At 37.9% G+C, this 25,712-nt stretch overlaps 2 protein-coding genes across 6 annotated transcripts in view; both read left to right on the top strand.

Moving 5' to 3' along the window:
* Nucleotides 1-25,712, top strand: part of GIGYF2 (GRB10 interacting GYF protein 2) — a 164,053-nt gene that overhangs the window by 92,358 nt on the left and 45,983 nt on the right. For 3 of the 5 annotated variants that reach the window (XM_050751556.1, XM_050751557.1, XM_050751560.1), the window contains 8 exons: nucleotides 2,611-2,828; nucleotides 2,921-3,083; nucleotides 3,171-3,359; nucleotides 6,695-6,891; nucleotides 8,013-8,172; nucleotides 20,067-20,233; nucleotides 23,294-23,385; nucleotides 24,825-24,932. In XM_050751556.1, coding sequence (XP_050607513.1) covers nucleotides 2,611-2,828; nucleotides 2,921-3,083; nucleotides 3,171-3,359; nucleotides 6,695-6,891; nucleotides 8,013-8,172; nucleotides 20,067-20,233; nucleotides 23,294-23,385; nucleotides 24,825-24,932 — 1,294 coding nt within the window. The remainder of the gene's footprint in view (nucleotides 1-2,610; nucleotides 2,829-2,920; nucleotides 3,084-3,170; nucleotides 3,360-6,694; nucleotides 6,892-8,012; nucleotides 8,173-20,066; nucleotides 20,234-23,293; nucleotides 23,386-24,824; nucleotides 24,933-25,712) is intronic. The other 2 variants (XM_050751558.1, XM_050751559.1) reach the window with 1 other exon arrangement.
* Nucleotides 24,707-25,712, top strand: part of DGKD (diacylglycerol kinase delta) — a 681,592-nt gene continuing 680,586 nt past the window's right edge. The window contains exon 1 of the mRNA XM_050751554.1: nucleotides 24,707-24,734. The gene's annotated coding sequence lies outside the window, so the exon portion shown is untranslated. The remainder of the gene's footprint in view (nucleotides 24,735-25,712) is intronic.

The following is a 25,712-nucleotide window of genomic DNA, read 5'->3' as shown; positions in this document are numbered from 1 at the left end:
CATGCCCTATGAATTTCATGTGTATGACAGTATTTTATCAACCATGTGCCAGAGAGGCTTACCTTTAATACAGGAAATCATGATAATGTAAACTGTTTTCACTTTTAAAAATCAAATTATTAGCAAAACCACTAGCTTAGATCTGGGTAGACATTATAACAGGCATTCAGAGTATTTTAAGGAAGTGGTAGGTAGATAGAAACATACTGAAGTTAATGTTTGGGTAGGGTTAGGATGCTCTATACCAACTCTTCATGGCTGCCTCTTGGGTGGGTTTTCTGTCATTAGTGGGCATTGTTTACATCACAAGATCTAGACAATTTTCATTAGTCTGTGTCCTGAGCCAAATGTTATAGTTCTTTAAAAGGCATTTTATGCTGAGCTTGTCCGTAGGCAGAGGGTTTGTAGACTATGTTCCCAACAAGCATTCAGTGAAGAATGGATAGGATCTGGGTTGAGAGAGAAACGAAATTCCAGCTGGTCAAAAACAAACAAGGTGAATGTTTTGGAAGATGAACAATGTTTTTTGAGCCCTAATGTCTGATGTTGATTCTATTAAAGGGAGTTTATCAAAGTACCTCCCACCCAACAACTTAGAATTTGGATATATATTATTTTCTCATCTTTTCTAAATCTTTTTTTCCCCCTAATATTTGACTTTCATGTCATTTTTGTCATCAACTTGTGTATCTTCCAGAACTTTTAATCCATATACATATATGTTTTTTCAGTCACACCTGTGGCTGAAATCCATATATTTTTAAAAGATAGTTTGGGGGATACAAAGATATATGGGTCTGAAAAAACAGTGTAAATGCATTTTAAATAAAGAATACTATTCACTTTTTAAACCCAGTATATTCAAAGTATAGCCTGATTATAGCAGTTTTCATATGTTAACTCTTAACATTTGTTAGTTTATGGTTAATCTTTTATTAAGATTTGAGTAAAACTTTAAAGTATTTTAACTGCTTTTATCTTTATGAAAACAGGATCCAACTTTAGTTTAGATGCAGGGTCTGTAAATCAGCAGTTGGCCTTAATAAGTACCTTACATGTCTTACTTGCTGTATTTAGTTTTGTGAGTAAAATTTTATGAACTACTGGTAAGATAACATTATGGGATATAAAATAGGGCTTCCAGCTGGATGCGTATGGAGTTGGGACCATTAAGGACAGGAAGGCATCCAGTCTGGGAGCTGAACCTAAGAAACTCAGTAAGAGGAAGCATGAGCCAGGTACCTAGAAGGATAGATTCCTATCATGATGTACATTTAGACTGTTAGAAATGAAAGCAGTACAGAGGGCTCTGGAATTCATTTGATCATGAAGACTTTTTTCGCATAATGGCTCAAGGTTTCCATGTAAGCAGTCTGGGTATAAAATTCCTTAGTTCTCATAGGAATTAGTAAATAGTGTTTTGTTGTTGTTACATGAAGGGATGGGAGTGTGGGAATAAGATATTTTTTTTGTGAGTGGCTTATCAGATGCTACCTGTATTTGGCTTTTTAACATTTTGCCCTTTGTTTTCCAATTTGATTTTTAGATTGCTGGTTTTTGCAAATTTTGTCTCAATAGTGAGAACATTTAGCTCTGGCCACATTTCTTTTTCTTATCCCCCACAGAGAATGCAGTCAAGGATGGAAAATTCTAATAGGTTAAAGCCTGCTTTTTTTTTAAGACTCTTTAAGACTCTGTCAGAGTCTAGGTCTGTCAGATTTTAACAAGAGTTTCCGTTTCTTTTTTTTTTTTTAGAAAAATACCTTAAGTGGGATCTTTTATTATTAGGCAGTCTTTTTTTCTGTTGGGAAATGTAGATTTAGGAATGTCCCTGGGAGTGTTATATGGATAGGGAGAATTAAGAGATGAGAAAGAAGGGAAAGGAGAGTAAACATGTTATTGTGGAACAAGCAGCAGAGGGTACAGAATTGGATTTTAGTTCTACTTTGCCATATGCGAGTTACTTCTGCTGGCAAAGTTTTAGTTTCTCCTTAAACTATAAAATTAGGATAGTGGACTTTATAAAATCTCTGTGACAACTTTCAGCGCTGTAAATTTCATGAATTTTGGGGGGAGAATCAGAATTACAAGTGGGAACCTGGCATTAATAAATAGGCATGATGAGTTTGATATTATAAATCGACACAGGGAGCTGATTTTATCCATAAACGATATTTTCATGGGAAGAAAGAAAATGCTTTAAGATTGGGCAAAGGGAAGGTATAATCTTCAGTATGGAAGGATGTCTAGTGCATTAAGTCTGGATGAGGATTTGGCGGCTAATTGGTATTTTAATCAAGTACCTAGGACTTATTAAAAGTGCTTACTTGGAATACAGTGTCCTTTAAATGTGCTTCATTTTAGATTTATCTTTTAAAGCTTTAGAGTATGTTGCATGGCTCAGTACTTAAGTACTGTTGTCGTCTCATAATGGTATGTATACTCTGAACTCTGAACTTACATTTAGTTGCCTAATGTTCTCTTTACTAGGTCAGTCCATTTGAGTTTGCAGTCACTTGTAGTTTTCTCCTTTATTTTCTATTCCTGATTTTCTTTTTCAAATACTGTCATAAAACTTTTCTAAGGTTTGTGTCCTCCTTCTCATCTCAGATGGCCCTCGTTCTGCAGGCTGGCGGGAACACATGGAACGACGTCGAAGGTTCGAGTTTGATTTTCGAGATAGAGATGATGAAAGGGGTTACCGAAGGGTTCGCTCTGGCAGTGGGAGCATAGATGATGACAGGGATAGCTTGCCCGAATGGTGCTTAGAGGATGCTGAAGAAGAAATGGGCACATTTGACTCATCTGGAGCATTCCTCTCTCTAAAAGTAAGAAATGTGTTTTAAATGTCATGACCAACATTAACCTTATACCAAAGCCAAATCTGCTGTTGATCTTTGGTTTTATTCTCTTGCTACAGAAAGTGCAGAAAGAGCCTATTCCAGAAGAGCAGGAGATGGACTTCCGGCCTGTGGACGAAGGGGAGGAGTGCTCTGACTCTGAGGGTAGCCATAATGAAGAGGCCAAAGAACCTGATAAGACAAATAAGAAAGAAGGAGAGAAAACAGATAGAATAGGAGTTGGTAAGGCCTCTTCTTGCCCTTTACCTTTTTTTTCCTCCATCAAACCAAAACTTTCCTAAGTTCAACTAAGATTACTTCGTGTTCCAGAAGCTAGTGAGGAAACTCCCCAGACCTCATTATCATCTGCTAGACCAGGCACTCCTTCAGACCATCAGTCTCAGGAAGCATCACAGTTTGAGAGGAAAGATGAACCAAAAACCGAGCAAACGGAAAAAGCTGAAGAGGAGACTCGGATGGAAAATAGTCTACCAGCCAAAGTGCCCAGCAGAGCGGATGGTATGTATTTGTGGGAATAGACAAGCTAAAATAGGATTCTCCTGAGGCCAGTGATCATTGATAAGATAGGCTTCTACTTATGCCTCCTAGAACTGCTTTTAGTGGGTGAATTATCAGAATAGATTATTTTACCAGTAAACCCAGTCAAGGAGGGCTTCTCACTTATGTGTCCGTCTCAGAATTTACCAAAACAGAGAATCTGCAAGGGTGGAGCTCTGGAATCTCCTGTCCTAAGGTGTTATGACATAGCCACCGTGTCATTACTAGTGAACTGGGTGTCAGATCCTTTGCATTAGTTTGATTCCCATATCAGACAGTTACCTTCCTTTCATGTGTTGACTGATTATGTGCCCAGCTTAAATTACCAGATGACACACCAAAATGCCATTGTTCTAAAAGAGGCCAAGAAGAGAACATATATGAATCTGTGGCACAATAAGCTTAAAATATATCTCTTTTTCAGTGTTAATGTATTGGTTTAAGTTGCTCATACACTTTATTAGGCAATATTAATGCTCATTTCCATGTTTCTTCTTGTACATATTAGAAAATGTCATTGTAATGCCTGACGTTGAAGGGTTGCTTGATTCATTTACCGTAAAAATTCATACCTTTTAACATGACATATGAGACACTGCACAATCTGGCATCTGCTTCCCTTTGTGCAGTTTCATTGCCAGCCTCTTTACCTCCCTCACATTCTACTCACCAGCCTCAAAGCCTTCTAGGTCCTGAAATATCTCCTGTTTTCTAGGGTTCATACCTTAGCGCATCGTTTTCTCTGTTCTTGAAACTCTCTTCCATCCAAAGCCCCCAGACTAGGGTAGGTGTCTTCTTCCTTTGTTTCTTAAACAATCAGCCTTATTTCTAACATAGCATTATAATATCATAAAGATGTTTATTACCTTTTTTCCCAGTAGACTGATACTTTGAGAACTCAAACCAAGAATTTTTCAATTTTTTAAATGTCTAGAACAAAGCTGATTTTTTTTTTTTTTTAAAGAGATGAGATTCACTGGGTGTGATGGCATGTGCTTGTAATCCCAGCTACTCGGAAAGCTGAAATGGGGGAGATCACTTGAGCCCAGGAGTTTGAGAACAGCGTGGACAACATAGCAAGACCCCTGTCTCTAAAAACAAAACGAACAACAACAAAAATGAGACAAGGCCTCGCTATGTTGCTCAGGCTGGATCCGAACTCCTGGGCTCAAGTGATCCTCCTGCCCTTAGCTTCTTGAGTAGCTCAGCAAGTACTTGAATCTGTACTCTACATAGCAGGCACTGTGAGACTGGTATATCTTTGAGACAGTTTGATTTGTAGTAGGATATGCCCCAGAACTACTTGTGGTACATTCTTTTGAATAAACATGCTTGAAGCCTTATTCAGGAGATTCTTGGATCAAGTCTAGATATGCATATTCTGAGATGGCTTCAGAGATGTACATTAAAGGTCAAAACTCCAGATTTATAGTGTGTAGGGGAGATAAAGCGTGCGTGTATCACTATTCCAGAGCACAAAGTAAGATAAGGGTTCACTGCTGGCAGACTCTTTGGGATACTTCAGGAAGTAGGTGGTCTCTGAACACGTCTTGGAATAGTAAGTAGAATTTGGAGGTAAGTGTAGCTAGATGAATTGGGAGAAGGCATTCCAGTACTAGGGAGCAGTGAAAGCTGAAGTGAAGAAGTGGGACTGATCCAGGCTTGGGCAGCAAATCAGCTCTTGTTTTTATTTGATGAAATATGAAGTGTGAAAAGGAGGATATTGAGAAACATGGTTAGAACATGGATTTGACAGCGGGGTGTAGACTATCTTGTGATGACAGTTCGGCTTCACTCTGACCACTTAGACTCCTGAGCAGTCACTATGGGGTAGGTAGTAGTACACCTGTAAAGGGATGTTGTGGCAGAGGAGATGTTAAAATAAGTATTGGCAGGACTCAGTCATTGACTGGATATCAGGTTAAAGAAGAGGCAAGAGCCAGAGAGGATTATAAGAGGATTATGGTGCCATTCTCATGAAAAGAAGAGGGAAGAGCCAAAGAGCCTGAGAGGATTAGGGTGCCATTCACCATAGAGTGGAAGTCGAGGAGCACACTGGGGAGGGAAGAGAATAGATTCAGTTTTGAACAGTAATTCTGAGGTGTTGATGAGAAGAAATTAAGTGGAGATGGCCAGAGAGCAGTTGTGAATGAGGGACTGTAGCTAGATGGGAAGAGTTTAGGGCTAGAGAGAGAATAAAAATTGAAAATTCTGCATGCACTTATTAGGGGTAAGAAGAAAAGTGGACTGAGATTAGAACTTTGAGTAAATCCCATTTTTAAAGGGTAAAGGAAGAGGAACCAGAGAAAAATCCTCAGAGGTAAAAGTAGAGATAGGAGAGTAGAGTGCAGGGAAACTAAGGAATGGGTTAGCTTAGAATTGAGTTGATAATGTCAGATGCTACTAAGAGATTGGATGAGGAAGACTAGGAAAAGCCATTGTATTTGGCAACTTTGTGTCACTGCTTATCTTTGAGAGAGGAGCTTTACTGCAGAGATGAGAGTAGAAGTCCCCTTACAGCAGGTGTGCGTGAAGTGGAGACAGCATGTATAGACTATCCTTTTAAAAAGTATGGCAAAGAATGAGTCAGTGAGAGGAGCAGGAATTTGGAGAAGCTATCTGTAATTGAACAAACAAGATTTCAAAGGGGAAACTGTAATTATACCTAATTATTCCATCCCCCTTTTCCTTCTTAAGAGCCTGCACACTGAGAGGTTAGAAATAGGAACCAAGACAGAACCTCTTTTGTAATTTGTATTCCTATTGAGAAGAACATCCTGCGCTGTACAGGTAGACTCCAAGTGCTTCTCATTATCCTACAAGATGTAATGTATTGAATTATATTAATCATGACTTGAAACAGGTACTTAAGGAACATAATCATTGATATTTTCAGTAAAGGTTTTGATGAGAGATGACATATCTTTGAGAAGATTTAGGGTGCATTGATAACTATCCTTTACAATTGGAGACATGTTATGAAGAAAGGATTAGACTGATTGTTTTTAAGAGGTCAGCCTATAACTGGGTAGGTGCTCTGGTGACACAGGTAAGCCCTGGAGAATCACCTTTTAGGTACCTTTTAACTCTTACCTTTTGTCATTCTGTGTAGGTAATTTTGTCATTCTAGGAAGCAATATTACATTTTTCCATAGAAGTAGCTTCACTGTTCATGACAGGGCTCACATTTCTGTTGGACCCAGTTAGCTGGCTGTGCGACTTCATAATGTAGTTATGTAGCCTTCATACAAGTCTCTGTATTTCAAAGGATTTTCATCTTATTTTTTTCCCCCTAGAAATGGTTGCTGATGTCCAGCAGCCCCTGTCGCAGATTGCTTCAGATACAGCCTCTCCTCTTCTCATACTTCCACCTCCTGTTCCCAATCCTAGTCCTACCCTCCGGCCAGTTGAAACGCCAGTTGTAGGTGCTCCTGGTATGGGCAGTGTTTCCACAGAACCCGATGATGAAGAAGGTCTCAAACATTTGGAGCAGGTAGAAATCCTGTTAATTCTTTTTGTCTCCTCTTAAACTGCCATAAAAATTAGCAGGCATTACATGAATATTCAAATATAAAACTTTTGTCACTAGATTTTAAGTACTGGAAAAATTGGAAATTTAGTGTTTATTTGTATAAGTAATTGTCTTTCAATTCATTTCATGCTTATAAGTTTCTGCTATGTAGTAGTCATTATGTCAGGTTATTTTTTGCTCTTAGGTGGCCCCTAGCTATTTACTTTTCTTTTTTCTTTTTGGACATTAGTGGAATGCCAAAAATGGTGAGTACAAGCAGCTGTGGATGGTCACTGTATCTTCTGTAATTTTTGCTTCAAGTATAACGGGGAAAATAGTTAAACTGTCAGAGTATTAACATCTTATTCATGTCTCTAAATTTCCCCAAGATTGTGTACACCATTGTTATATGTAAAGTAAGTGATAGCTTGCTTTTCTGTGAAAGAATTTCTCTTCCCTTTGGGTTGGGATGGTTAGTGGCAGGAAATGTTGAAGAAAGGAAAAAGTGAGATATAGTGTCTTAGTAAAACTTGTAAGAGATTTTATTTATAATTTATTAATTGAGCCTTTTGTTCTATTAACATTCTTTTTACAGGTTTAGTTTATACCGTTTAGAGTTGACCAATAGCTTATTAGTTTAAAAAGTACTCTTAGCCAGGCAAGGTGGTGCGTGTCTGTAGACCCAGCTGCTTGGGGAGACTGAGGTAGGTGGATCGCTTGATCCCAGGAATTCAAGAACAGTCTGGGTAGCATGATGAGACCTCGTCTCTATTAAAAACAAGCAAAGTACTCTTACTAGTGTTGATTTGAACCCTGGGCTTTGATCCAGAGCAGTTTTTGTTTTAATCTTAGTTGATTTGATTAGTAATTTTGAGACCTTGAGCAAGATTTGGCATCTCTGAGCCTTAGTTTCCCCCTCTGTAAAATGAGGATAGTACCTGTTTCATGGCATTGTTGGGAGAAGTTACCTGCCATGTCCTTTGCATAGTGACTTTCATAGATCAAGTAGTCCAAAAAAAAAAAAAGGGAAGTCATTGTTACTATGTGTACAAGTACTAATTTAGGATCATTTGTTTCCTTGATTTCTGTTTTTCTGTTATTAGCAAGCTGAGAAAATGGTGGCTTATCTCCAAGACAGTGCACTAGATGATGAAAGATTGGCATCAAAACTGCAGGAGCACAGAGCTAAAGGAGTGTCAATTCCATTGATGCATGAAGCAATGCAGAAGTGGTATTACAAAGATCCTCAGGGAGAAATTCAAGGCAAGTTGTTCCTTTCTCCTTTAAGTACTGAAGTGTGTGCCATTACTTCCAGAATCTCTAAGAAGGGATTTGTTTAATTTGAATTATAGTAGAAAAAGAAGTCAACAAGCACACGCGCGCACACACACGTAGACTAGAAGTGTTTCTGATTTCAGGTGTTTTTAGATTCCTTCCCGATTTTGGAATAATTGCATTGTACATACCAGTTGAGCATGCCTAATCTGAGAAATCCAAATTCCATAATGCTCCATTGAATGTTTCCTTTGTGTGATGCTCAAAAAGTTTCAGATTTTAGAGCATTTTGGACTTCAGATTTTTGTATTAGAGATAGTCAACCTATGTGAAAATAATTTGAATACAGCCTGGTGTGGTGGCTCACGCCTGTAATCCCAGCACTTTGGGAAGCTGAGGTGGGTGGATCACCTGAGGTCAGGAGTTTGAGACCAGACCGGCCAACATAGTGAAACTCCATCTCTACTAAAAATACAAAATTAGCCGGATGTGGTGGTGGGTGCCTGTAATCCCAGCTTCTCAGGAGGGTGGCAGGAGAACCGCTTGAACCCAGGAGGCAGAGCCTGCAGTGACCCAAGATCACGCCACTGCACTCCAGCCTGGGCGACAGAGTGAGATGCTGTCTCAAAAAAAAAAAAAAAAATTTGAATACAAGGCAGAATGTGATGACAAATATGACAGGGATAATATTTAAGCAAATGTTTCAGACTTTTTAAAACTTAAGCAAAATGTTTAAGACTGTCAGCTCTGGCATCTCAGTTGGTTAAGGAGGCAGGTAACCTCCTCACTTTCTCTGTGTTTCCATTTCCCTCACTGTGAAAAGATGATGGCAGCAGTAGTGTTGAAGGACCTTAACTGTTTTGTTTTCAAGTGGAGTTGATAAAAATGGTAGAGAACTACTAAAAATGTCAGATAAAAGATAGTACTGTGTTACACATGAATCCCTTAGAAGATTTGTGTGGTGTATAAGTTCGATTAGAATGGGCACAGAGTGCTATCTATCTATAAAGGATATTTGTTGATTCTTCATTTCTGCTTTTGAAATCTGTCCTGTTACCCTGAAATTGGTTGGTCACTTCATATTAATGTAATTTTAATGATAGCATTTTACTGTGTGCCTACCCTGTGAGCTCTCTCCAGTGAATTAACTCCCCATTCCACTCTCAATCCCCTTACCCTGCCTATTCTTCACAGCGTTTATTACTACCTGGCATTTTACATATTTGTTCATTGTTTACAGTCTGGTAAGATATATGAGAGCAGGGCTTTGTGTGTGTGTCTGTGTGTGTTTTAATCAAATTTATTTTGGGATAATCATAGCTATATATGTAATTATAAGGAATAATACAGAAAGATTACATATACCCTTTACACAGCTTCCCCTGGTGGTAGCCTCTTGCAGAACTATAGTACAGTAACATAAGTGGGACATTGACATTTGTACAGTCAAGATTCAGAACATGGCTGATTGTGGTGGCTCATGCCTGTAATCCCAGCATTTGGAAGGCCAAGGTGGGTGGCCCACTTGAGGCCAGGAGTTCAAGACCAGACTGGCCAACATGGTGAAACCCCATCTCTACTAAAAATACAAAAATTAGCTGGATGTCGTGTCATGCGCCTGTAGTTCCAGCTGCTTGGGTGGCTGAGGCATGAGAATCACTTGAACCCAGGAGGCAGAGGTTGCCATGAGCCGAGATTGTGCCACTGCACTTTAACGTGGGTGACAGAGTGAGATTGTGTCTCCAAAAAAAAAAAAAGATTCAGAACTTTTCCATCTCCACAGAGATTCTTCAGGTTGCTCTTTTGTAGCCACCTGAGCTTCCCTTCTACCCCCGCTCCTTTGTTAGCCTCTAGCAATGACTCATCTGTTCTCCAGCTCTGTGTTTTGTCATTGCAAGAATGGAATGGAATCACACTTTTGGAGATTGGTTCTATTCACTCAGCATAATTCTCTGGAGATTAATCCAGGTTATTGCATATATCAATAGTTTGTGTCTTTTTATTACTGAGTAGTATTGTGTGATATGAATGTTATCAAAGTTTGTTTAACCATTCACCCATTGAAGGACATCTGGGTTGTTGAAGTTTTAGGGCTATAATGAATAAAGCTGCTATAAACATTTATGGACATGTTTTTGAGGGAACATAAGTGTTCGTTCCTCTGGGCTAAGTGCCCAGGAGTGCAGTTGCTGAGTTGTATGGTAGTTGTATGCTTAGTTTTAAAAGAAACTGCCAAACTGTTTTCCAGAGTGGCTATACCATTTCATATGCCCACCAACAATCTATGAGTGATGCAGTTTCTCCACATCCTTATCAGCATTTGATGTTGTTGCTATTTTTCTGTTTTAACCATTCTGACAGGTGTGTGGTGATATCTCATTGGGGTTTTAAATTTACATTTCCCTAATGGCTAATGATGTTGATCATCTTTGCATGTTCTTACTGGCCATCTGTTTGTCCTGTTCATTCAAGTTTTTCTTCATGTTTCATGTCTTTTTTTGTTCATGTCCTAATTGGATTGTTCGCTTATTTTACGTTTTTTTTTTTAATTCATTTTAAATATTGTGTTAAAATACACATAAAATTTACCATCTTAGCCATTTTTAAATGTATGGTTCAGTGGTATTAAATACATTTTTAATGTTGTGCAACCATCATCCGTCTCCATAACTCTTTCATCTTCCCAAATTGGAACTGTATACGTTAAACGATAATTCCTCATTTTCTCCAGTCCCTGGCAATTACCATTATACTATCTGTTTCTATGAATTTTACTATTCTAAGCACCTTATGTAAGTGGAATTGTACAGTATTTGTCTTTTGACTGGCTTATTTCACTTAGCATAATGTCTTCAAGGTTCATTCATGTTGTAGCGTGTGTCAAAATTTTCTTCCTTTTTAAGACTGAATAGTATTCCCCTGTAGGTGTATTACACATTTTGCTTATCCATTTCATCTATTGATGGACACTTGGGTTGTTTTCATGTTGCAGTTATTGTGAATAATGTTGCTATGGGCCAGGTGCGGTGTGGTTCACGCCTGTAATTCTGACCCTTTGGGAGCCTGAGGTGGGAGGATTGCTTGAGCCCAGGAGTTTGAGACCAGCGTGGGAAACATGGAGAGACCTTGTCTCTATAAAAAAAAATTAAAAATTAACTGGGTGTGGGATGGTGTGTGCCTGTAGTCCCAGCTACACAGGAGACTGTGGCAGGAGGATCACTTGAGCCCAGGAGTTGGAGGCCACAGTGAGCTGTGATAGTGCCACTGCACTCCAGCCTAGGTGACAGAGCAAGACCCTGTCTTTAAAATAATAATAATAATAATAATAATAATAATACTGATTTGAACATGAAGGTACAACTATCTCTTTTGAGACCCTGTTCTCAATCCTTTTGGGTATATACCAAGAAGCAGAATTGCTTGATCATGTGGTAGTTATATTTTTAATTTTTTGAGGAGCTACCATACTATTTTCCACAGTGACTGTACCATTTTACATTCTCAAAAACAGTCCACAAGGGTTTTAATTTCACCAAATTCTCACCAACACTTTTTTAATAGTAGCCATCCTAATGGGTGTGAGGTGGTATCTCATTGTAGTTTTCATTTGCATTTTCCTAATGATAAGGAATGTTCAGCATCTTTTCATGTGCTTATTAGCCGTTTGTATACCTTCTTTGGTGAAATGTCTATTCAAGTCCTTTGCCTTTTTTTTTTTTTTTTTTTTTTTAATTGGGTTGTTAATTTTTTTGTTGCTGAGTTTCAGTTCTCTTTATATTCTGGATGCTAATCCCTTATCAGATACATGATTTGTAAATATTTTCTCCCATTCTTTGGGTTGCCTTTTTATTCTGCTGATAATGTCTTATGCACTTTTTTTTTTAATTTTCAAGAAGTCCAATTTGTCTATTTTTGCTTTGTTGCCTATGCTTTTGGTGTCATATCCTAGAAATCATTATTGTATCCAATGTTGTATAAAGCATTTGCCCTGTGTTTTCTTCTGAGAGTTTTACCGATTTAGGTCATGCACTTAGATCTTTGATCCATTTTGAGTTTTTGAATATGGTGTTAGGTAAGAATCCAATTTCATTCTTTTGCATGTAGATATCCAATTTTCCAAGTACCATTTGTTAAAAAGACTGTCCTTTTTCCATGGAATAGTCTTAGCATCCTTTTCAAAATATTTGACCATGTACTCTGGTTCATTTTGGGGCTCTCTGTTCTATTTTATTGGTCTATATGTCTGTCTTTATGTTGGCATTACACTGTTTTGATTACTCTTTGTAGTAAATTTTGAAATCAGAAAATGTGAGTCCTCCAGCTTTTTCTTTTCTTTTTAGACAGGGTCTTTCTCTGTTGCCCAGGCTGGAGTGCAGTAGTATGATAATGGCTCACCATAGCCTTAAACTCCTGGACTTAAGTGATCCCACCCCAGCCTCTTTAGAACAAGCACACACCACTACATTCAGCTAATTATTTTTCTTTTTTAGAGACGAGGTCTTAGCTGACATGTACTGGCTCATGCCTGTAATCCCATTGCTTTGGGAGGCTGAGACCAGAGACCAGAGACCAGAGGACTGCTTGAGTCTGGGAGCTTGAGATCAGTCCGGGCAACATAGTGAGACCCTGTCTCTCACTTTTTTATTGTATTTTATTTTTTGTTGTTGTTGGAGACAGAGCCTTGCTCTGTCACCCAGGCTGGAATGCAGTGGGGCGGTCTTGGCTCACTGCAACCTCTGCCTTCTGGGTTCAAGCAATTCTTTTGCCTCAGCCACCCAAGTAGCTGGGATTACAGGCATGAACCATTGCGCCCAGCCAAGAGATCCCACCTCATCTTAAAAAGAAAAAAAGAGACAAATTCTTGCTATGTTGACCAGGCTGGTTTTGAACTCCTGGCTGTAAGTGGTACTCCCTGTCTTTCTTCTGCCATCTTGGCCTCCCAAAGGGGGATTATAGATGTGAGCCACTGTGCCTGGCCAAAAAATTTTATTAATTACATTTTTAAATTGTCACATAAGAGACTGGGCGTGGTGGCTCATGTCTGTAATCTCTGCACTTTGGGAGTCTGAGGCGGGAGGATCACTTGAGTCCAAGAGTTTGAGACCAGCCTGGGCAACATAAGTGAGACCCTGTCTCTACAGATAATAAAAAATTAGCCAGGTGTGGTGGTACGCACCTGTATACCCAGCTACTTGGGAGGCTGAGGCAGGAGAATAGCTAGAGCCTAGGAAGTTGAGGCTGCAGTGAGTACAGCACTCGGCTTGAGTATCAGAGACCCTGTCTTTAAAAAAAAAAAAAAAAGACATATATATTATATATTTGCTGTATACGACATGATGTTTTTAAATATGCATACATATTATGGATGGCTAAATCAGTTTGATTAACATAAGCGTACTAATCATTTTTTGTAGTGAGAGCACTTAAAAAATCTACTTGGCAGTGTTTTTTAAGAGTACAATACATTGTTATTAACTATAGTCATTGTTGCATGATAGATCTCTTGCTCTTTTTCAAGAAAGAAACATTGTTTTGGCCATTTGCCCTCTTTTGAGATTTCGTATGTATTTTAGGATGGATTTTCTGTTTCTGCAACAAGCATCATTGGGATTTTAATAGGGATTACCTTTAATCTGGAGATTGCTTTGTAACATTGTAACAATGTTAAGTCTTCCAGTCTGTGAACATGGATGTGTTTCCATTTATTTAGGTCTTTAATTTCTTTTAGCAGTGTTTTGTAGTTTTCTTTGTACAAGATTTTTACATCCTTAGTTAATCCCTAAGTATGTTATTCTTTTTGATGTTATTGTAAGGGAAATATTTTCCTAATTTTCTTTTCAGATTGTTCATTGTTAGTGTATAGAAATGCAACTGATTTTTGTGTCTTGACTTTGTGTCCTGCCACTTTGCTGAATTTGTTTCTTACTTCTAACCTGTTTTTGGAAAAATAGAATCTAGAATTTTCTGCATAAAAGACTATATATTATCTGTGAACAGACTTCTTCCTAATTTGGATGCTTTTTTTTCTTCTTCTTCTTGCCCAGTTGCTCTGACTTGAACGTTTGGTACTATCTTGAATAGAGAGGTGGTGAAGGTGGGCATCCTTCCCTAGCTCCTGATGTTAGAGGAAAAGCTTTCAGTCTTTCACTATTGAATATGATGTCCACTGTGGGATTTTTATATATGACTTTTATTGTATTGAGGTAGATCTCTCTATTCTTAGTTTGTTGACCCTTATGAAAAGGTGATACTACTTCTGTGTCAATTAAGATGACCATGTGGTTTTTTCCCCCTTATTTTGTTAATATGGTAAATTACATTGATCAATTTTCATATATTGATGCCTTGAACCATCCTTGCATTCTAGGAATAAATAAATCCCACTTGGATTATAGTGTATAATCTTTTTAATATATTACTGAATTTGCTTTGCTAGTATTTTGTTAAGAATTTTTGCATCAATGTTCATAAAGGATATTTGTCTATATTTTTCTTTAGAACCTTTGACTGACTTTGATACCAGGGTAATTTTGGCTTCATAGAATTAGTTAGGAAGTATAGGCAGTCTTCCTTCCTTTTCAGTTTTTGGAAAAAGTTTGAGAAGGATTATGATTAGTTTTTCCTTAAATATTTGGTACGTTTTCACCAGAGAAGTCATCAGGGCAGGTCTTTCCTTTGTCCAGAGATTTTTTTTTTTTTCTAAGACAGAGTCTAGTCAGCCAGGCTGGAGTGCAGTGGCACGATCTCAGCTCACAGCAACCGCCGTCTCCCAGGCTCAAGCAGTTTTCCTGCCTCAGCCTCCTGAGTAGCTGGGATTACAGGCGTGTGCCACCATGCCTGGCTAATTTTTATATTTTTAGTAGAGACGGGATTTTGCCATGTTGGCCAGGCTGGTCTCGAACTCCTGACCTCAGGTAATCCGTCTGCCTCGGCCTCCCAAAGTGCTGGGATTACTGGCGTGAGCCACTGTGCCCAGCCTGTTCAGAGATTTTTGATTGCTGATTCTAGATACTAGTCCCTTGATGGATATGTGGTTTGCACATATTTTTTGTCAGTCTTTATCTTCTCATTTCATTCTCTTAATAGGGTCTTTCACAGAGCAAAAAGTTGTAAATTTTGATGAATACAATAGATATATGTTTTTCTTTTATAGGTGGTTCTTTTTTGTATTAAGTTTAACAAGAACACTTTGCCTAAGCTTTAGATTCCAACAGTTTTTTTTTTCATGGAAAAATTTTATAGTTTTTATATTTTACATTTAAGTTCGCGGTCCATTTTAAATTAATTTTCGTGTAAGCTAGTTTTTTTTTTGCTGTTTTTTTCTCAGTGTCCATTTGCTTCAGGACCAAGAATGTCTTTTCTCTCTTAAATTGTTTTCTTTCACCTTTGTTAAAATTTAGTTAAGCATATTTGTGTGGGTCTATTTCTTTGTGGTTCTGTTTCTATTTCTACTTCTTAATCTTGTCCTATAGATCACTGTCTCTTCCTTCACCAGTACTATACAATCTTGATTACTGTAGCTGTATAATATGTCTTGAAATTGGGTAGACTGATTCTTCCCAGTTTAATCTTGTTTTTAAAAATTTTTTTTAACTTTGTAGTTCCTTTGCCTTTCCATAAAAATTTTTAGGATAATCTTGTCTGTATTTACTAAAAATCTTGTTGAGATTCTGATAGGAATTATGTTGAACCTCTGTATCAGTTTGAGAAGAATTGATGTCTTTACCATGTTAGTCTTTTAGTTCATGAACTTGGTGTGTCTGTCTGTGTCATTAGATCTTTGATTTCTTTCATCAGTGTTGTGTAGTTTTCAGCATACATTCTATATGTGTAGATTTACATCTGAGCATCTCAGTTTTTTGTTTTTGTTTTTTTTTTCCCAGTGATAGTAAATGTTTGAGCTCATTTATTAGCTCAAGGAGTTCTTTTTGCTTTCTGTTCTTTGGGTAGTTTCCTTGAGATTTTACATAGACAGTCATATTTATCCATAAATAGGGGCAGCTTTATATCTTCATTTTAAATCTGTATGCCTTTTATTTGTTTTTGTTGCCTTATTGTGTGTTTGATCACTATATTGAGTGAGAGTGGTGAGAGTAGACATCCTTCCCTTGTTTTCCTGTGTTCTTTTAAAGGGAATACATTCAGTCTTTAATAATTAAATGTAATGTTAGCTGTAAGGTTTTTATAGATGTTCTTTATCAAGTTGAGGAAGTACCCATTCATTCCTGTTTTCTGAGAGTTTTTATTGTGAGTGGGTATTGGATTTTGTCAGATGCTTTTCCTGCCTCTGTTGATTGATCGTGTGATTTTTCTTTAACCGTTTCATGTGGTGGGTTATATTGATTGCTGTTCGAATATTGAACTAGCTTTGCATCCTTGAAATAAATACCACTTGGTCATGATACATAATCTTTTGTAGATACTGGTGAATTATATTTTCCAATATTTTGGTAAAGATTTTTGTATCTGTATTCATGAGGGATGTTTTATTTATTTATTTATTTATTTATTTATTTTTTTGAGACTGAGTCTGGCTCTGTCGCCCAGGCTGGAGTGCGGTGGCCGGATCTCAGCTCACTGCAAGCTCCACCTCCCGGGTTTACGCCATTCTCCTGCCTCAGCCTCCGGAGTAGCTGGGACCACAGGCGCCTGCCACCTCGCCCGGCTAGTTTTTTGTATTTTTTAGTAGAGACGGGGTTTCACCGTATTAGCCAGGATGGTCTCGATCTCCTGACCTTGTGATCCGCCCGTCTCAGCCTCCCAAAGTGCTGGGATTACAGGCTTGAGCCACCGTGCCCGGCTGAGGGATGTTGTTTTATAGTTTTGTTTTTTGTGTAGTTTTAGTATCAGGGTAATATTAGCTTCATAAAATGAATGGGAAAGTATGTCTTCCCCTTTTATTTTCTGAAAGAGGTTTTTTTAGAATTGGCGTTAATTCTTTAAATGTTTGATGGAGTTCTCCATTGAACCCACCTGGAGCCTTCTTTTTTGGAAATTAAAAAATTGTATTTTCTATTTCCCTAGTAGTTTTAAAGTTATTTAAATGATCTATTTTATGTGAGTGAGTTGTGGTAGTTTGTGTTTTTAAATGAATTGGTCCATTTTGTCTAAGATATCAAATGTATATGTGTAGAGTTGTTTGTAGTATTTCCTTATTATCCTTTTGATGTCTGCAGTTTCTGTAGTGATACCTCATTTCTGATATTGGAAATGTGTGTATTTCTCTTTTTTTCTTGTCAGTCTTGCTAGAGGTTTCTCAGTTATACTGAAATTTTCTAAAAATCGGTTCTTTATTTCACTGCATTTTCTCTCTTGCACTGAAATAGAGAGTTGTTCTTATTTTCAGTTTTATTTCTACTCATTTCTTTCCTTCTGATTGCTTAGGGTTTATTTTATTTTATTCTATTTTATTTTATTTTATTCTATTTTATTTTATTTCTTTTCTTTTTGGAGACAGTCTTACTCTGTCACCCAGGCTAGTGTACAGTGGCGTGATCTTGGCTCACTGTAACCTCTGCCTCCTGGGTTCAAGTGATTCTTGTGCCTTGGCCTCCCAAGTAGCTGGGATTACAGGCACGTGCCGCCACACCCAGTTAATTTTTGTATTTTTAGTAGAAATGGGCTTTCACCATGTTGGCCAGGCTTATCTCAAGTGATCTGCCTGCCTTGGCCTCCCAGAGTGCTGAGATTGCAGGCATGAGCCACCATGCCCGGCTTTATTTTGTTCTTTTTAGATTTATGAAGTGGGAGCTTAGATTATTGATTTGGAACTTTTTCTCTTTTCTAATGGAAACATTTAATACTATACATTTCTCTCTCAGCACTTCTTTAGTTGTATCCCACAAAATTAGATATGTGTATTTTCATTATTTTCATTTTCTTTCTTTGTTTTTTTGAGACTGAGTCTCACTCTGTCACCCAGGCTGGAGTGTGGTGGTGCGATCTTGGCTCACTGCAACCTCTGCTTCCCAGATTCAAGCGATTCTCCTGCCTCAGCCTCCCAAGTAGCTGGGACTACAGGCATGCACCACCATGCCCAGCTAATTTTTGTGTTTTTTAGTAGAGACATGGTTTCACCATGTTGGCCAGGCTGGTCTCGAACTCCTGACCTCGGGTGATCTTCCCACCTTGGCCTCCTAAAGTGCTGGGATTAGAGACATGAGCTGCTGTGCCCAGCCTGTATTTTTATTTCCATTCAGTTCTGTGTATTTTAATTTCCCTTGAGACTTCCTCTTTTACCCTTGGATTATTTTGAAGTATATTTTGGGGTTTCTAAGTGTTTGGAAGATTTCCTGTTATTTTTCTTGTATTGCTAGCTTGATTCTTGGTGGTCAAAGAACATACTATATGTGATTTTTTTTTTTATTATTTCCATAGGTTTTTGGGGGAACAGGTGATACTTGGTTACATGAGTAAGTTATTTAGTGGTGATCTGTGAGATTTTGGTACACCCATCACTCGAGCAGTATGCACTGAATATGATTTCAATTTTTAAAAATCTTTTTATGTTTGTTTTATTGCCCCAAATATGTTCTATTATTGCTGTATGTTCTGTGGTTAGTTGAAAAGAATATGTATTTTTCTATATTTGGAATGTTCTGTAAAGTAATTTCACTTCTGTTGGTTGATTGTGTTGTTGAATTCTGTAATCTTGCAGATTTTCTGCTAGTTGGTTACGTCTTCAAATTGTGGATTTGTCTGTTTCTTTTTTTCAGTTCTGTCAGATCCTGCTCCGTATATTTTGGAGATTTGTTGTTTGGTACATACATATTACAATTCCTGCATCTTCTATGTGTATTGACCCTTCTTTATTACATCTCTCTGTCTCCGATAATTTTCTTTGTTCTGAAGTCAACGGTATCAAACATGAAGATAGCTTACTTTAAGTTAATATTTGCATGATATATCTTTTTATCTCCTCAATCTGCCTACTTTGTTATATTTTGTGTGACTTTCTTGTAGATAGCATATAATTAGGTCATGTATTTTGGTTGCTGACTTCTTCATCTCCAAATCTGTGATATATGCTATCAAAAGAAAAACCAGGGAATTCATGATCATGTCATCACTGAGACCCCTAGTCAGCCTACCTTCTTCTCTCCACCTTTCAGTGTTACTTGTTTTATATATTAATACAGTGTCCAGGGTTTCTAGTTGTACTTAAAGGAGGAATAGGGAAAAGCACATCTACTTAATCTTCTGAAGTGGAAGTTCCAGGGGTTTGCTTTATTTATTGCCATATCCCTACTGTCTACATCATATATCATCAATGTTAAGTAAATATTTGTTGAATGAATTAATGGTTTTTGTTCAGAGTGAATTTGTATGTTAATTTTATGTATATGAAATACTTGATTATGTCTTTTTTGTATATGAAATACTTGATTATGTCATATTATAAAACATTCAGAGAATACTCGTTTTTTCCCCACTACCAAGGTCGGAGAGTGAATTATAATTTGTCTTAATTATTATTTACATTTTGCCCCACTTTCACTAATCTATGGCAGAAAATGAAAATTGGAGAACGTTTTCAGCCTTGCATGTTTATATTCTTTATGCCTAAATGATACAAAGTCTAGTAAATACTTAACTCTTCAATTGTATCATACTTTACTGACACATGAATTGTTGTGGAGATTGAGATAGAGACAGTTATGCTCCTTATAATTGAAGTACTGCTGATAATTTGGGATGTATAAACAGACTTTATTTCTAAATTATTTTATTAGAAGTCTGTTAGCTACCTTTAGAGGTGAATTAAATTAGATGGTATATTTTGACAGATGCCACCTCAATGAGGATCAGATGCAGGAAATATTTTTTTTCTCTGAATCTGAAAGATTTCTTATTGTCCTTCTGTTTAATTGGTGCTATTATAGGTCCCTTCAATAATCAGGAGATGGCAGAATGGTTTCAGGCGGGCTATTTTACTATGTCTTTATTGGTGAAGAGAGCATGTGATGAAAGCTTCCAACCTCTTGGCGATATCATGAAAATGTGGGGAAGGGTTCCCTTTTCCCCAGGTCCAGCTCCCCCTCCCCATATGGTAAGTACCTTCCACCTTACCTGAAATACATATTAGTCACAGAAACACTTGATTCTCTTTGAAAACACAACCCAGATATATCATCTAATGAAGGAATTGTAGTTCTTTGAAATGAATGGAAATAGTAAGGGAAAGTCTGAATGGAAGACTGAATACTTAGCTATAATGATCTTAACCTGTGCCTGTCCTCTTCACACCCCACCTCCTCCCCAACAGAGAAATGGAATCCTTCAGTAACATTCCAGCAAATGTAAAATGAAGACCGACACCTTGTCCTGGCCTACCTACCAGGTCCTGCAATGCCTGGCACCTTACCTTTCTAAGCTCATTTCAGAGCTTTTACCTTTATCTGCTAGGCTTCAACACAGTTGACCTCTTTGACTTTCTTTGCTGCCTCTAGTTAGAATAAACATTCCCCTCTCTTCCACTTGATTTGCCTCTTGCCTTCTCACTCATAATGTTTCTAAATTTGAGGTTTGCCTTAAAATAAATGTTACCAGTGCTTCAAAAATATTTTGAGGACTTAAAAAAATTTAGTTACTGGTATTTTAATTAAAAAATGGAACCATGGCTGGGCACATTGGCTCACTTCTGTAATCCCAGTGTGGGAGGGATTTGGGAGGCCAGAGTTGGAGGATTGCTTGAGCCCAGGAGTTTAAAACCACCCTGGACAATGAAGTGAGACCTGTCTCTACAGATAGTAACAAAATAATAATCATAAAAAACTAGCCAGATGTGGCAATCAGTGACAGAGGTGGGATGATCACTTGAGCCTAGAAGTCGAGGCTGCAGTGAGTCGTGATTGCGCCATTGCACTGCAGCTTGGGCAACAGAGTGAGACCCTGTCTCAAAAAAATAATAAAAGGAACCTTAATGCTGGTGATCTCCCTAGGGCTCTGACACTGGGGTACTATTGGCAGGGACATCCTTCTTCCTCTTGCGGCTGCTCTTGGACTCTCTCAGTAGTGTTCCTTTTGGAGGTCTGTCACCTGTACCTCATTTTTTCTTCTCCAGGTTAGACTGTCTGGTGACGGGCTATAGTTAAAAGTTACCATAAACCTTTTTTTTTTTCCTGTTTTTTAAAGAGATGGAGTCTCGCCATGTTGCCCAGGCCAGTCTCAAACTCCTGGGCTCAGGTGGTCCTCGCACCTCGGCCTTCCAAAGTGCTGGATTTCAGGAATGAGCCACTGTACCCAGCCCATAAACCTTTAGTATGGACACTGCGTTTCTACAGTAAAGTCACCATTGACTTATTCATCAATTGTATATTGAGGGCCTGTGCCAGGCCTCCTAGTAGGTTCTTAGGAGATGAAGATGAGTAAGACCTATACTCTGTAGTCAAGGGAGTGTGTAGGTGAGGAAAGTGGCTTTTTTTCCATTTTTTTTTTCTTTTAAATGTTGATCTTAACCCAGTATTTGATTTTAAAATCCACTAATGTGTTGAGACCTATAGTTTATGGAGAGCAGTGGTCTAGAATGGAAGATTCCTAGGTGAGAGGAATTTTTTCTCACACCATCCTAGTTGTTTTAAGTCACGAGAAAAATTATACTGTGTATTGCAGCATATAAATTTAACTTATATATCAAGTTTAAGCTTTATTTCCCTTCTCTGAAATTAAGATGGGCTTTGATCTTGCACATCGCAGAAGCTGAAAGCTCATCTCTTGGATATTGGTGTGCTTGCAGTAGTCCACTTCCCAGTTTCCAGTTAGAGGAGCTGAGCCTCAGTCATACCTGTGTAGGAGGGAAACTGTGCAAAGCCCTGCTTCCTGTCTGTTATTGTCTTTGCCCTGAATATTGTTGATTAAGAGAGCCCCCCTTCATGATGAATGTATACCTTGAAACTTAGTTTTTCATGTAGACATTTTAGATGAACCTAAGGTACTAGCTATCCTCCAGTATTGAACAAGCAAGAAAAATGTCTCTGAATTTCAGATAATCCCTACCCCAAGAAATTGTGTATCAAATGTCTTATTTCAAACTATAATCAATATATAATAAAGATATAAACTTATGATTTACCTAGTCTGTCATACTTACACTTTTTCTTCTGTTATCTTATACTTCATATTTCTTTCTCCTAATTGTAACTTTTCATAATTTAAATTCCAGTCATATTATTTCACATATAAGCTAAAAAAATTGGTTTTATTTTACTGCAACTTATTTTTTCTAACTCATGATGTATTAATAGCAACAGAAACACTTCATTTTGGGGGAGTTATAGTTATCAAAGTGTGTGTGTGTGTGTGTGTGTGTGTGTGTGTGTATATATATATATATTTTTTTTTTTTTTTGGTTTTTGAGATGGAGTCTTGCTCTATCACCCAGGCTAGAGTGCAGTGGCACAGTCTAGGCTCACTGCAACCTCCACCTCCCAGGTTCAAGTGATTCTCCTGCCTCAGCCTCCTGAGTAGCTAAGACTATAGGTGTGTGCCACCACACCCAGCTAATTTTTGTATTTTTAGTGAAGACAGGGTTTCATCATGTTGGCCAGACTGGTCTCAAACCCCTGACCTCGTGATCCACCCGCCTTGGCCTCCCAAAGTGCTGGGATTACAGGTGTGAGCCACTGCGCTTGACCTCTTTTTATATTCTTAACATCTTTAAGATAGATACTGGCTCCCTGCATTCCTTATATACCATTATAAAATTATATAGCATTTCCTTTGACCTTTAGATACTTTTACATTTTTCTGTATTATATCAAGTTTATCTAATTTCTGCATTATCTAATTATACAGTCTTTCAGTTACAGTAATAACTCTGGAGTACAGTTGAACATTCAGCTTTAAGGGCAGGAATGGAGAATGGCAGCTGAAATAAGGACCCTTTGTCACTTCAGGGAATCTTTTATAATATTTACACCACTGTTTCCACTAGAAGGCGCTGTTTAGTTTTTAAAGATGTCTGAGTTTTTACTCAAGTGTTTGGTTAAAAGGGTAGAGTGGGAGGTAAAGATCTTAGATTTATTTTGATTTCAGATACCTGTACTAAGTGGCTTTTAGGTTCTTTGCAGTTTATTTAATGGTATTTATTTCCTCACCACTTTATTCCTAGGGAGAACTGGACCAGGAACGACTGACCAGGCAGCAAGAACTCACAGCCTTATACCAGATGCAGCACCTGCAGTACCAGCAGTTTTTAATACAGTAAGAAGAGTTATGCAGTAGGATGTACTGCAGCTTGAAAACAGACTTTAAATAGAATCTGCTCTCAAGTCTCACCTTTTACAGCAGAGAGAACTAATGGCTTATATGGCACTTCAGTTGGCCAGCTAGTGGCATCTTACTGCCATACATTCTAATTTTAGTCTTGTCATTTATTTGTTTGTTTGTTTATTTATTTATTTATTAGAACCTCACTCTGTCATCCAGGCTGAGTACAGTGACATGATCTCGGCTCACTGCAACCTCCACCTCCCTGGTTCAAGTGATTCATGTGCCTCAGCCTCCTGAGTAGCTGGGACTAACAGGCATGTGCCACCACGCCCAGCCTATTTTTGTATTTTTAGTAGAGATAGGGTTTCACTGTGTTGGCAAGGCTGGCCTCGAACTCCCACCCTCAAGTGATCTGCCTGCCTCGCCTCCCAAAGTGCTGGGATTACAGGTGTGAGCCATCACTCCTGGCTTATCTTACTTTTAAATACCAGAAGTTTAGAAGATGACACATAACTTTAATTTTGTAAGCTCTTTAGTTTCTAAGTGCCTCCTGAGTGGCTCAGCTTTGAATGCCACAGAGGAAAAAAAACATATATATATATATAAAAAATATAAGCGAGAGGGTGGGAAAGAAGTGAAGGTTAATTCTTTTAGGAGTGGTGTGGAATGACAGCAAAGTCAGTCAGGTTTTGTTGTATCCCTTTTGTAGAAGAAATGAGACTTGCAGTTATGTGGTGCAGAGGTTGGCAAAGTCTGACCTTTGGGCTAAATCTGGCCTGCTCTGTATTTTTATAAGCAAAGTGTTACGGAAACAGACACACCTTTTGGTTTGTGGGATGTGTATTGCTGCTTTTGCCTTACGATGGTAGAATTGAGTAGTTGCAACAGACAGTATATGACCTGCAGCGATGAAACTATTTACTCTCTGGCCCATTACAAAAGTTTAACCCTGATCTAGTGAAGAAAAATTACCTAAATTTTTCCAAGGTGAAGACTATCAATGTATGAATTTTTATAGAAATGTTACATTTTTTACAAAGGGTGCATCGTATGGAAAAAGCTACTAATTTGAATCTTTTGTTTTTCATTTGATTTCTGATAAAAGATTATCTTTGGAGTTTACCAGTTTTTGACATTTGTGATTTTTAAAATATTTTCTCTGAATAGACCACTTTGCACTGAATTGTGAATTTTTTTGCTATCCTCTTTCACCTGGAAACATGCCATCTATGAGTTCAGTTCTTTCTAGAATGAAGCATTTCTATATGTCTGTTATAATGAAGAATTATAAAATATATTTGATAGCTATTTCTAATAATGTTTCCAGGGGCGGGGGGGGGGGCGCTTTGAATGGAACTTTGTCTTTCAACATCTCAGCCATGTGAAATAAATGTGGATTGACAGATTATACCTTTTTTTACTTTTTGAAGACAACAATATGCACAGGTTTTGGCCCAACAGCAGAAAGCAGCCCTGTCTTCCCAGCAGCAACAGCAGTTGGCACTTCTTCTTCAGCAGTTTCAGGCCCTGAAGATGAGGTTGGTGGTCATTCCATTATGTGTCATATTGGGTGCATGTGTTGTGAAAGAAAGAGAAGAAAGGAGAAATTCTGGTATAGTGTGTGATTTCTGGGACTGGAACACTCCCAACACATAGCTGCATGTTGTATGTAAAAACAATACATTTTTAAAAAATATTTCAGGTAGAGATAAGCGTTTATTTGGTATTTTACTCATAGAGATAAATTTTGATTAATCAAAAGACCTAAGAGTAATGAGCACCCTTGAGAAACAGTGTCATCTTATGGAACCTGCAACAGAAAAACTGTAGCCTAGGATTTTAATTTCACTTTTACCCATAGTATCTCAAAGTATTAGCCACACCACACAAGGTTTTAATTTTCTAGAACTCAAAAGCCATTAAGGTAGGTCTAAGGAAAAGGAAATTATGCTAGAAGTCTAGAAGAAATTTCTGCTGTTTCAGATTATCATTCAGAGTAATATTTCTCCTGAACAAGTATCAGTCACTGCTCTTAAAAATCTTATTGTCTCATTCAGCCAAAACTGTTTGTATTTCTTTTGAGCCTTAACACATCCTGTGAGGTAGGCAGTTTACGTGGTAGGAGCTCCATTTTATGGATGGGCAAACTGGGACTCTGAGAGGTTGGTTATAGGACTTGATTAATATAACACACAGGAAACTCAGGCTAAAATGCAGACCTTTTATCTTAAAGTGCATTGAGTTTTTCATTATAATATGCTGTCTCTGTGACTTCTATTGAGATGATTTGGTTTTTTTTTTTAAGATACGGATATACA

Source organism: Macaca thibetana, chromosome 12 (genome assembly GCF_024542745.1).
Source record: "Macaca thibetana thibetana isolate TM-01 chromosome 12, ASM2454274v1, whole genome shotgun sequence".
In the NCBI taxonomy this organism is placed as follows: Eukaryota; Metazoa; Chordata; class Mammalia; order Primates; family Cercopithecidae; genus Macaca; species Macaca thibetana.
This window is presented reverse-complemented; position numbering and strand designations above follow the sequence as displayed.